Source organism: Tamandua tetradactyla, chromosome 19, assembly GCF_023851605.1.
Source record: "Tamandua tetradactyla isolate mTamTet1 chromosome 19, mTamTet1.pri, whole genome shotgun sequence".
NCBI lineage: Eukaryota > Metazoa > Chordata > Mammalia > Pilosa > Myrmecophagidae > Tamandua > Tamandua tetradactyla.
This window is the reverse complement of record NC_135345.1, coordinates 41,115,865-41,126,731: the sequence shown is the minus strand read 5'-3', so window position 1 is coordinate 41,126,731 and position 10,867 is coordinate 41,115,865. Positions and strand designations below refer to the sequence as shown.

Here is a 10,867-nt window from a genome sequence, read left to right as displayed (position 1 = left end):
ACTTATTTTTTTCACAGGTCAATAAACACTATGATTTGACTTACGCCTCCTGACATTACAGTCAAAATTTTGTGTGATGTGACTGGTATGTACACTTTTCTGGGGAGCAAGTCATAACTTTTATTGATTTATAAACGTGTGTAACCCTTTCTCCCTCATTAAGCATTTCTCTGAGCAAAATCGTGGGGTAGATAAGTTTATTTTTGGAACAATCTCCGTTGAAAATACCTAGTATTGTGTAATCATAATGATTATAATGGATGGCATTTAAAAAAATGATTACTGATGTGCCAGGAACAGTTCCATAACAACTCTTTAAGGTACTACTACTATTACCCTCATTTTACAGATGAGGAAACCAAGGCACAGTAACTTGTTCATGGTCCCCAAGCGGTGGGTTGGGGACCTTACCATACTGGCTTGAGAGGGGCCCATATAATGAGACTCTGTTCATAAATAACAGTTTACTCATTTGTAGATTGGGAATAATACGAATAGCTAGTGTCACCGTGGGGATTAAATGAGCTAAAGTAGGATAATCCATAGCTGGATGGTTGGTACATATCACCGTGGTCATTAATAAATACAAGCTCTTCATACTTAGCCTCTACCGTATTCCAGTTGGCTTTGTTATCTTTCTCTGCAGAAATTTTAGGGTCATAAAGTGCATTACTGAATAGGGGGTGGGGGTAGGTGGGGGGTAAGGATATGAAACGCCAAGAGGAAGCCTAGGTAGTGCTCTCACCATTAGACTATTTATGGTCTCATGCTTCCTCTTAGAATCGCAGGCAAATATTGCATTCTATTCTACACTTCAGTTACCTATCTAAAAATAGAAAATTCCTTTCCTCCTAAGCTTTGGAGAGCATTGCTCTTCTAGTGAGATGGCCCTTGTTTATGCCTTGTCTTCACAATACCACTATTCTTAATATGCACGGTTGGGGATTAGGAGGCCTAGATTCCGAACGTCAGGCAGCTTTGGAACAAACTGGACCCTTTAATTTGTTTGAACCTTATAGTTCTCATTTATAAAATGGTGTCGGTGTCGGTTGTGGCGACAGATGACTTTTCCAAAGTCCTTTTTGTTCTAGAACTGTACAACTTCAAGATTGCCCTTTAACCCGGTGATTTTCAGACGGGGTGGTCGAGACAAAGATTAAAAGAAAAGATTTGTGTAAATACTGTTTCGGTGAAACTTTTGTTTCAGATTAGGTATTTATATGTAATATATGAAATTTATATCTAATATATATTAATGCCGGTGATGGTAAAAACTAATATAGGGAGTGCAACGTCTATACGTGTAACTGGGAGGGGCGTTGGGCACCTGGTCTTCCGGAGAGTCCAATCTTGCAACCCCAATTTAAGCGCCCCCGCCAAAACCCAAAGACGCAAACGTGAGCGCGGATTACCGTCTGCGGCTAGCTCCCCGCCAGGACAGCGGCCCGCCGTCCTCAGGGGCGGCACCCAGGCCCACGTCGCACCTCCTGCCCCGCTTCGGAGCCGAAGGGAAGCTGCGCGCTTCCTGACGTCATCACTACGCGCCGCGCCTCGGCCTTCTTCTACTCCGCGGGAGAAGTTGTTGGCGCGAATGGATCCTGGGTCCCGGTAACGGGTTGCGCAGACGGCCGGTTCTTCTGCTGCCCGCCCTCGCTTCAGTCTTTGGGCAGCCATGGTGAGCCCCTAGGGGAGGCTGTGCAGCTCGGGGGCTTGGGAGACTTTGCTGTCTGGGTGTGGACGGGGCATGTCTTGCATGGATGGTAGGAAAAGACGGCGATAAGTGGCTCTTCGTAGGGGGAGCGAAGGCAGAGAAGGGGCAAACCTTGGGCATTGGTCGCAGTACTTTTTTTTTTGACGGCGGGCTCTAGGTTTCGGCGGAAACCAGTGCGCAGGTCTTTTGGTGCCGCGCAGGCGTTTCGTTTTTTTCCACCCTTGGGGGAAGGGAGGAAGGAAGGGCATAATGAAGTTGATTTGGGGGCGCGGTGGTGAAGTTTTCCTGTTCAGCCTTGTCCCGAGTTTCAGTCTGAATCTTGCCTAAAGCTTTCATTCCAAGCTTTGGGTCCCGAGGCAGAAGCATGTAAGAAACTTTCCTTTGCTATAAGTTGTGTCAGGGTTTCAACTTTTCATTAACAGCTATGCGAAGCGCTCATCCCTTCCTTAACTGGTTTGAGACCGAGGGTATGGGAAGGATGTTTTATTTTGTTTGGATGCGTTCATAGCAGTCAAAGCGATAACACAGTTTACAGGAAAAAGGTACAGTGGGTAGAAACAGATGTAATACATTTGACAGCTGTCATCTCTTATTATGACGTTAAAAAATCTTAAAAATAATTCTGCATAATTTTGTATAAAGCGTTTAAATAAATTGAGAGTGAAACAATTATGCAGTCAGCAAAACTTGCATTCGTGATGATACAGGTATAACGTTTGAAATATTTTAAATATGAATTATCCTTTAAGATGTTCAAGTAATTCAGAGGATACTTAATACTCAGATGTAATTTTGTCAGTAGTTCTTCACCTTCTCTGTCAGAGTACCAGCCTTCTGGGGAAAAAGTTCTATACAAATTGGAAAACTTTGCAGTTCTTTATTTCTCAAAGAAGATAAAATAATAATGGTAATAGGCCCCCTATACCAAGCGTCTTCTTTATATCGATATGTGAGCTGTTTGTTTTACAAACCTTTCTTCGTTTAAACCTCACAGCAATCCCATTTTACAGATGGTAAAAGAGACTGTCAGAATTTAGACAGTTGTCATAAAACTAGTAAATGATTAGAATTAGAATCTAGTATATTTTCTGACCACTATAGTATATTGCCTCCTGGAAATGATTATTACTAGATTTTGAAGTTCAGGCACGATCAGGCAATGGTACTGTGGAAATTTGATGAGATTTAGGGCCTTGAAGGAGAGAGTCTTTTAGTCTTGTTCTGCTATTTAATAGTTTTGTGGTCTTGCCCAGAAAGTAGCTTAAATTAGATCCCATTTAAGCCTCTGTTTTCTTAACTGTGAAAGAAGGGAAAATAATAGCTGCTCTATTTGATTGTGTTGAAGATTAAACAAGATATGTAAAGCTTCCATTCTGGTGCCTAGCATGTGGTAGACATTACATTATACAACTACACAACTCCCAATCTGTTTTTCTCAGGAAGTACTCTATGGAGAGTCACAGAGTATAAGAGGCATTATAGATGCCTCTGATGTTGTCTGTTAGGGTGAATGACACCTTGTATAGTCAACTTTTGATCATTTAGGTACTTCTAATTTTGGTTCTTTTCTGTTTCTTTAGTGCTCCTGTTTATGGTACAAGTTGAAATGTAAAGTCCTTGTTAGAAAAGAAGTTGGAGTTAAATTGGTTAGTTTGCTGTTTGTTAGAGGGAAAAGGTTCTATACAGTAGGTAAGAACTTTTGATTTTATTGGTATTTAATTTAGTCCTCCTGTCTCTAGTTTAAAAATTAGCAAAATCCTAGACTAAAATTCTGTTCAACCTGTGTACAAATTGTATTAGAGTACAGTGCTTCTTATCCTTTGGGTGACAGTTTCCTTTGATAATGTGGTGAATGACATGCAGCTTTTCTGTCCACAGAAACGCACATAGGCACAGGTACAGCATTTTAGGAGATTCACATATCTTGTGAAGCTCATCAGTACCTGAAAGATTAACACCTCTTGCCCTGTGAGTTGCGTTTTCTCATATATTTTCCAATTAAAAATTATCAATAAAGGAATAAAATACTATATCCCTGCAAAGGAATACTATGCAGCTATTAAAAACGGGAAAACTGTTTATGCCTTGATATGAAATAATTGCCCAGATAAATTAAGTGAAAAAAGTAAGTGCAGAGCAATAAGTATCCTACCATTTTATACAAAAATAGGGGTGAAATATATATTTGCTTGTAGTTGCATTAAATATCTCAGAATGATGTACAAGAAACCGGTAGCATTTGAACTTCCAGAGATGGGAAATATGTGTCAGAGAGGCAGGGTGGAAGGGAAATTTATTACCCTTTTGGATTCTGAACCATCTACTCAGGAAATTTAAATGAAGTTAAAAATAAAGAGAATAAAAAAGAAGCCATATAAACAATCACATGAGACTTTTGGGACAGCTTTTTTGAAGAGTTGTCAAGTCCATCTACATTGTTATCAGCTGCCTCATTGCCCCATTGTGTGATTTTATTGTAACGGAGCTTTTGCTTTCTGATTACTTGCCCTTTCATCATTCAGGTTTCAGTAATTTTCTCTGAGGGGCTTTGCCCTATTCTAGCTAAAGCAAATATTCTTCACAGCCACCTTTTCCACATTTACCTATTTTATTCCCTAGCCCTTGTCAGTACCTGAAAATTATCTTTTTTTTAAAAAAAAGTCTTGTGATATAATTCACATGCCATACAATTCACTGATTAAAGTGTACATTGAGTGTGGTGGTGGCTCAGTGGCAGAATTCTCGCTTGCCATATCGGAGACCTGGGTTCGATTCCCCATGCCAGCCCATGTTAAAAAAAAAAAAAGTGTACATTGGCTTTTAGTACATTCATGGTTCTGCAGCCATCACCACAGTCAATTTTAGAACTTTATGACACCCAAAAGAAACCATGTACCATTAGGAATCACTTCCCATTTCCCCTCACCCTCTTTCTACTCCCAATTCTAGGCAACTGCCAATCTACCTTCTGTTTCTATCTAGGGATTTGTCTATTCTGTACCTGTCATATAAATGGAAAATGAAATCATATGCTATGTTGTCATTTGTGACAGACTTCTTTCACTTAGTACAATGTTTTCTAGGTTCATCTGTGTACATTCACTGGTAGCATGTACCAGTTCTTCATTTCTTTTTATTGTTGAATAATATTGCGTTTTATGTCTTTGCCACATTTTCTTTTTCCATTCATCAGTTGATGGACATTTGGGTTGTTTCTACCTTTTGGCTATACAAATAATGTTGCTGTGAACACTTGTGTGTATAAGTTCTTGTATGGAAATATCTTTTCATATGTCCACACAAGTGGAATGCTGGATCGTATGGTAACTGTTCAACTTTTTGAAGAATTGCTGGATTGTTTTCCAAAGTGGCCAACATCATGTTACATTTGCATCAGCAGTGTATGAGGATTCCATTTTTTCTACACCCTCACTGCCACTTGATATTATCTTTTGCTTTGATTATACCCTTCCTAGTGAGTATAAAGTAGTATTTCATTGTAGTTTTGATTTGTATTTACCTAATGACTCAGATCTTGAACATCAATTTTTTTTTTAGTTTGTTGACCATTTGTATATCTTCTGAGGAGAAGTATTTATTCAAATCTTTTGCCCATTTTTAAATTGTACTGTTTGTCTTTTGTTAAGTTGTAAGAGTACTTTATATGTTCTGCATACTAAATCTTTATCAGGTGGTTTGCGAATATTTCTCCGATTCTCGTGCTTATTTTCATTTTCTCAATAGTATCCTTTAATACATAAAGTTTTACATTTTGTTAAAAGTCTTACAAATTTTGTCAAAGTCCAGTTTATCTATTGTTTTTTCTTTTCTTGTCTGTGCTTTTGGTTCCATATCTAAGAAATCATTGTCCAATTCAAGGTTATGATGATTTATTTCTATATTTTCTTCTAACAGTTGAGTAAGTTTTGGAATTAGCAGGTGTGATTCTTCTAATTTTTTTCCCCTTTCTTCTCAAGACTGTTTTATCTACTCTGGATCCCTTGAATTTCCATGTGAATTTTAGAATCAACAAAGAAACCAGGAGAGAAACATCCAGTAGCATTAATATAGGTTTTATTCCTCCAGTAAGTGTTTTGAAAGCAGGCAGTCCTATTTATGTTTTTTTATATTTCCTCACCATTGTTTTTGTTTGTTTTGAAGGCAGACAGTCCTATTTATGTTTTTCTTTTTTTATTTCCTCACCATTGTTTTTGTTTGTTTTGAAGGCAGACAGTCCTATTTATGTTTTTCTTTTTTTATTTCCTCACCATTGTTTTTATTTGTTTGTTTGCTTGCTTTTTTTTTCTTTTTTAATGCAGCTTTTTATTTGATTTCTTTTTTATTTGCATGGGCAGGCACCAGGAATTGAACCCAGGTCTCTGGCATGGGAGAGAATTCTGCCACTAAGCTACTGTCGCACTGCCCTTTAATGCAACTTTTTTTTTTTTTATTTTATTTTATTTTTATTTTTTATTAACGGAAAAAAAAAAAGAAATTAACACAACATTTAGAAATCATACCATTCTACATATGCACTCAGTAATTCTTAACATCATCACATAGATGCATGATCATTGTTTCTTAGTACATTTGCATCGGTTTAGAGGAACTAGCAACACAACAGAAAAAGATATAAAATGTTAATATAAAGAAAAGAAATAAAAGTAGTAGTAATAGTAAAAAACAACAACAACAAACAAACCAACAAGCAAACAAAAACAAAAAAAACCCTATAGCTCAGATGCAGCTTCATTCAGTATTTTAACATGATTACTTTACAATTAGGTATTATTGTGCTGTCCATTTTTGAGTTTTTGTATCTAGTCCTGTTGCACAGTCTGTATCCCTTCAGCTTCAATTACCCATTGTCTTACCCTGTTTCTAACTCCTGCTGAACTCTGTTACCAATGACATATTTCAAGTTTATTCTCGAATGTCCGTTCACATCAGTGGGACCATACAGTATTTGTCCTTTAGTTTTTGGCTGGACTCACTCAGCATAATATTCTCTAGGTCCATCCATGTTATTACATGGTTCATAAGTTTATCTTGTCTTAAAGCTGCATAATATTCCATCGTATGTATATACCACAGTTTGTTTAGCCACTCTTCTGTTGATGGAGATTTTGGCTGTTTCCATCTCTTTGCAATTGCAAACAACGCTGCTATAAACATTGGTGTGCAAATGTCCGTTTGTGTCTTTGCCCTTAAGTCCTTTGAGTAGATACCTAGCAATGGTATTGCTGGGTCGTATGGCAATTCTATATTCAGCTTTTTGAGGAACCGCCAAACTGTCTTCCACAGTGGTTGCACCCTTTGACATTCCCACCAACAGTGGATAAGTGTGCCTCTTTCTCCGCATCCTCTCCAGCACTTGTCATTTTCTGTTTTGTTGATAATGGCCATTCTGGTGGGTGTGAGATGATATCTCATTGTGGTTTTGATTTGCATTTCTCTAATGGCCAGGGACATTGAGCATCTCTTCATGTGCCTCTTGGCCATCCGTATTTCTTCTTCTGGTAGGTGTCTGTTTAAGTCTTTTTCCCATTTTGTAATTGGGTTGGCTGTCTTTTTGTTGTTGAGTTGAATAATCTCTTTATAAATTCTGGATACTAGACCTTTATCTGATATGTCGTTTCCAAATATTGCCTCCCATTGTGTAGGCTGTCTTTCTACTTTCTTGATGAAGTTCTTTGATGCACAAAAGTGTTTAATTTTGAGGAGCTCCCATTTATTTATTTCCTTCTTCAGTGTTCTTGCTTTAGGTTTAAGGTCCATAAAACCACCTCCAGTTGTAAGATCCATAAGATATCTCCCAACATTTTCCTCTATCTGTTTTATGGTCTTAGACCTAATGTTTAGATCTTTGATCCATTTTGAGTTAACTTTTGTATAGGGTGTGAGAGATGGGTCTTTTTTCATTCTTTTGCATATGGATATCCAGTTCTCTAGGCACCATTTATTGAAGAGACTGCTCTGTCCCAGGTGAGTTGGCTTGACTGCCTTATCAAAGATCAAATGTCCATAGATGAGAGGGTCTATATCTGAGCACTCTATTCGATTCCATTGGTCGATATATCTATCTTTATGCCAATACCATGCTGTTTTGACCACTGTGGCTTCATAGTATGCCTTAAAGTCAGGCAGCGCGAGACCTCCAGCTTCGTTTTTTTTCCTCAAGATGTTTTTAGCAATTCGGGGCACCTTGCCCTTCCAGATAAATTTGCTTATTGGTTTTTCTATTTCTGAAAAATAAGTTGTTGGGATTTTGATTGGTATTGCATTGAATCTGTAAATCAATTTAGGTAGGATTGACATCTTAACTATATTTAGTCTTCCAATCCATGAACACGGTATGCCCTTCCATCTATTTAGGTCTTCTGTGATTTCTTTTAGCAGTTTTTTGTAGTTTTCTTTATATAGGTTTTTTGTCTCTTTGGTTAAATTTATTCCTAGGTATTTTATTCTTTTAGTTGCGATTGTAAATGGGATTCGTTTCTTGATTTCCGCCTCAGCTTGCTCATTACTAGTGTATAGAAAAGCTACAGATTTTTGAATGTTGATCTTGTAGCCTGCTACTTTGCTGTACTCATTTATTAGCTCTAGTAATTTTGTTGTGGATTTTTCTGGGTTTTCTACATATAGTATCATATCGTCTGCAAACAGTGATAGTTTTACTTCTTCCTTTCCTATTTTGATGCCTTGTATTTCTTTTTCTTGCCTAATTGCTCTGGCTAGAACTTCCAACACAATGTTGAATAATAGTGGTGATAGTGGACATCCTTGTCTTGTTCCTGATCTTAGGGGGAAAGTTTTCAATTTTTCCCCATTGAGGATGATATTAGCTGTGGGTTTTTCATATATTCCCTCTATCATTTTAAGGAAGTTCCCTTGTATTCCTATCTTTTGAAGTGTTTTCAGCAGGAAAGGATGTTGAATCTTGTCAAATGCCTTCTCTGCATCAATTGAGATGATCATGTGATTTTTCTGCTTTGATTTGTTGATATGGTGTATTACATTAATTGATTTTCTTATGTTGAACCATCCTTGCATACCTGGGATGAATCCTACTTGGTCATGATGTATAATTCTTTTAATGTGTTGTTGGATACGATTTGCTAGAATTTTGTTGAGGATTTTTGCATCTGTATTCATTAGAGAGATTGGTCTGTAGTTTTCTTTTTTTGTAATATCTTTGCCTGGTTTTGGTATGAGGGTGATGTTGGCTTCATAGAATGAATTAGGTAGTTTTCCCTCCACTTCGATTATGTTGAAGAGTTTGAGGAGAGTAGGTACTAATTCTTTCTGGAATGTTTGGTAGAATTCACATGTGAAGCCGTCTGGTCCTGGACTTTTCTTTTTAGGGAGCTTTTGAATAACTAATTCAATCTCTTTACTTGTGATTGGTTTGTTGAGGTCGTCTATTTCTTCTTGAGTCAAAGTTGGTTGTTCATGTCTTTCCAGGAACCTGTCCATTTCATCTAAATTGTTGTATTTATTAGCGTAAAGTTGTTCATAGTATCCTGTTATTACCTCCTTTATTTCTGTGAGGTCAGTAGTTATGTCTCCTCTTTCATTTCTAATCTTATTTATTTGCATCCTCTCTCTTCTTCTTTTTGTCAATCTTGCTAAGGGCCCATCAATCTTATTGATTTTCTCATAGAACCAACTTCTGGTCTTATTGATTTTCTCTATTGTTTTCATGTTTTCAATTTCATTTATTTCTGCTCTAACCTTTGTTATTTCTTTCCTTTTGCTTGCTTTGGGATTAGTTTGCTGTTCTTTCTCCAGTTCTTCCAAGTGGACAGTTAATTCCTGCATTTTTGCCTTTTCTTCTTTTCTGATAAAGGCATTTAGGGCAATAAATTTCCCTCTTAGCACTGCCTTTGCTGCGTCCCATAAGTTTTGATATGTTGTATCTTCATTTTCATTTGCCTCTAGGTATTTACTAATTTCTCTTGCAATTTCTTCTTTGACCCACTTGTTGTTTAAGAGTGTGTTGTTGAGCCTCCATGTATTTATGAATTTTCTGGCCCTCCGCCTATTATTGATTTCCAACTTCATTCCTTTATGATCCGAGAAAGTGTTGTGTATGGTTTCAATATTTTTAAATTTGTTAAGACTTGCTTTGTGACCCAGCATATGGTCTATCTTTGAGAATGATCCATGAGCACTTGAAAAAAAAGGTGTATCCTGCTGTTGTGGGATGTAATGTCCTATAAATGTCTGTTAAGTCAAGTTCATTTATAGTAATATTCAGGTTCTCTATTTCTTTATTGATCCTCTGTGTAGATGTTCTGTCCATTGATGAGAGTGGTGAATTGAAGTCTCCAACTATTATGGTATATGTGTCTATTTCCCTCTTCAGTGTTTGCAGTGTATTCCTCACGTATTTTGGGGCATTCTGGTTCGGTGCGTAAATATTTATGATTGTTATGTCTTCTTGCTTAATTGTTCCTTTTAATAGTATATAGTGTCCTTCTTTGTCTCTTTTAACTGTTTTACATTTGAAGTCTAATTTGTTGGATATTAGTATAGCCACTCCTGCTCTTTTCTGGTTGTTGTTTGCATGAAATATCTTTTCCCAACCTTTCACTTTCAACCTATATTTATCTTTGGGTCTAAGATGTGTTTCCTGTAGACAGCATATAGAAGGATCCTGTTTTTTAATCCATTCTGCCAGTCTATGTCTTTTAATTGGGGAATTCAGTCCGTTGACATTTAGAGTTATTACTGTTTGGATAATATTTTCCTCTACCATTTTGCCTTTTGTATTATATATATCATATCTGACTTTCCTTCTTTCTACACTTTTCTCCATGTCTCTCTCTTCTGTCTTTTTGTATCTGACTCTAGTGCTTCCTTTAGTATTTCTTGCAGAGCTGGTCTCTTGGTCACAAATTCTCTTAGTGACTTTTTGTCTGAGAATGTTTTAATTTCTCCCTCATTTTTGAAGGACAATTTTGCTGGATATAGGAGTCTTGGCTGGCAGTTTTTCTCTTTTAGTAACTTAAATATATCATCCCACTGTCTTCTAGCTTCCATGGTTTCTGAGAAATCTACACATAGTCTTATTGGGTTTCCCTTGTATGTGACGGATTGTTTTTCTCTCGCTGCCTTCAAGATCCTCTCTTTCTCTTTGACCTCTGACATTCT

The 10,867-nt window shown here is 37.1% G+C and overlaps 1 protein-coding gene across 3 annotated transcripts in view; it reads left to right on the top strand.

Moving 5' to 3' along the window:
* Positions 1-1,520: 1,520 nt before the first annotated feature.
* RFC1 (replication factor C subunit 1) overlaps positions 1,521-10,867 on the top strand; it is a 125,571-nt gene continuing 116,224 nt past the window's right edge. For all 3 annotated transcript variants that reach the window (XM_077136617.1, XM_077136616.1, XM_077136615.1), the window contains exon 1: positions 1,521-1,675. In XM_077136617.1, the coding sequence (XP_076992732.1) occupies positions 1,673-1,675 (3 nt within the window). In that variant the 5' untranslated portion in view covers positions 1,521-1,672. The remainder of the gene's footprint in view (positions 1,676-10,867) is intronic.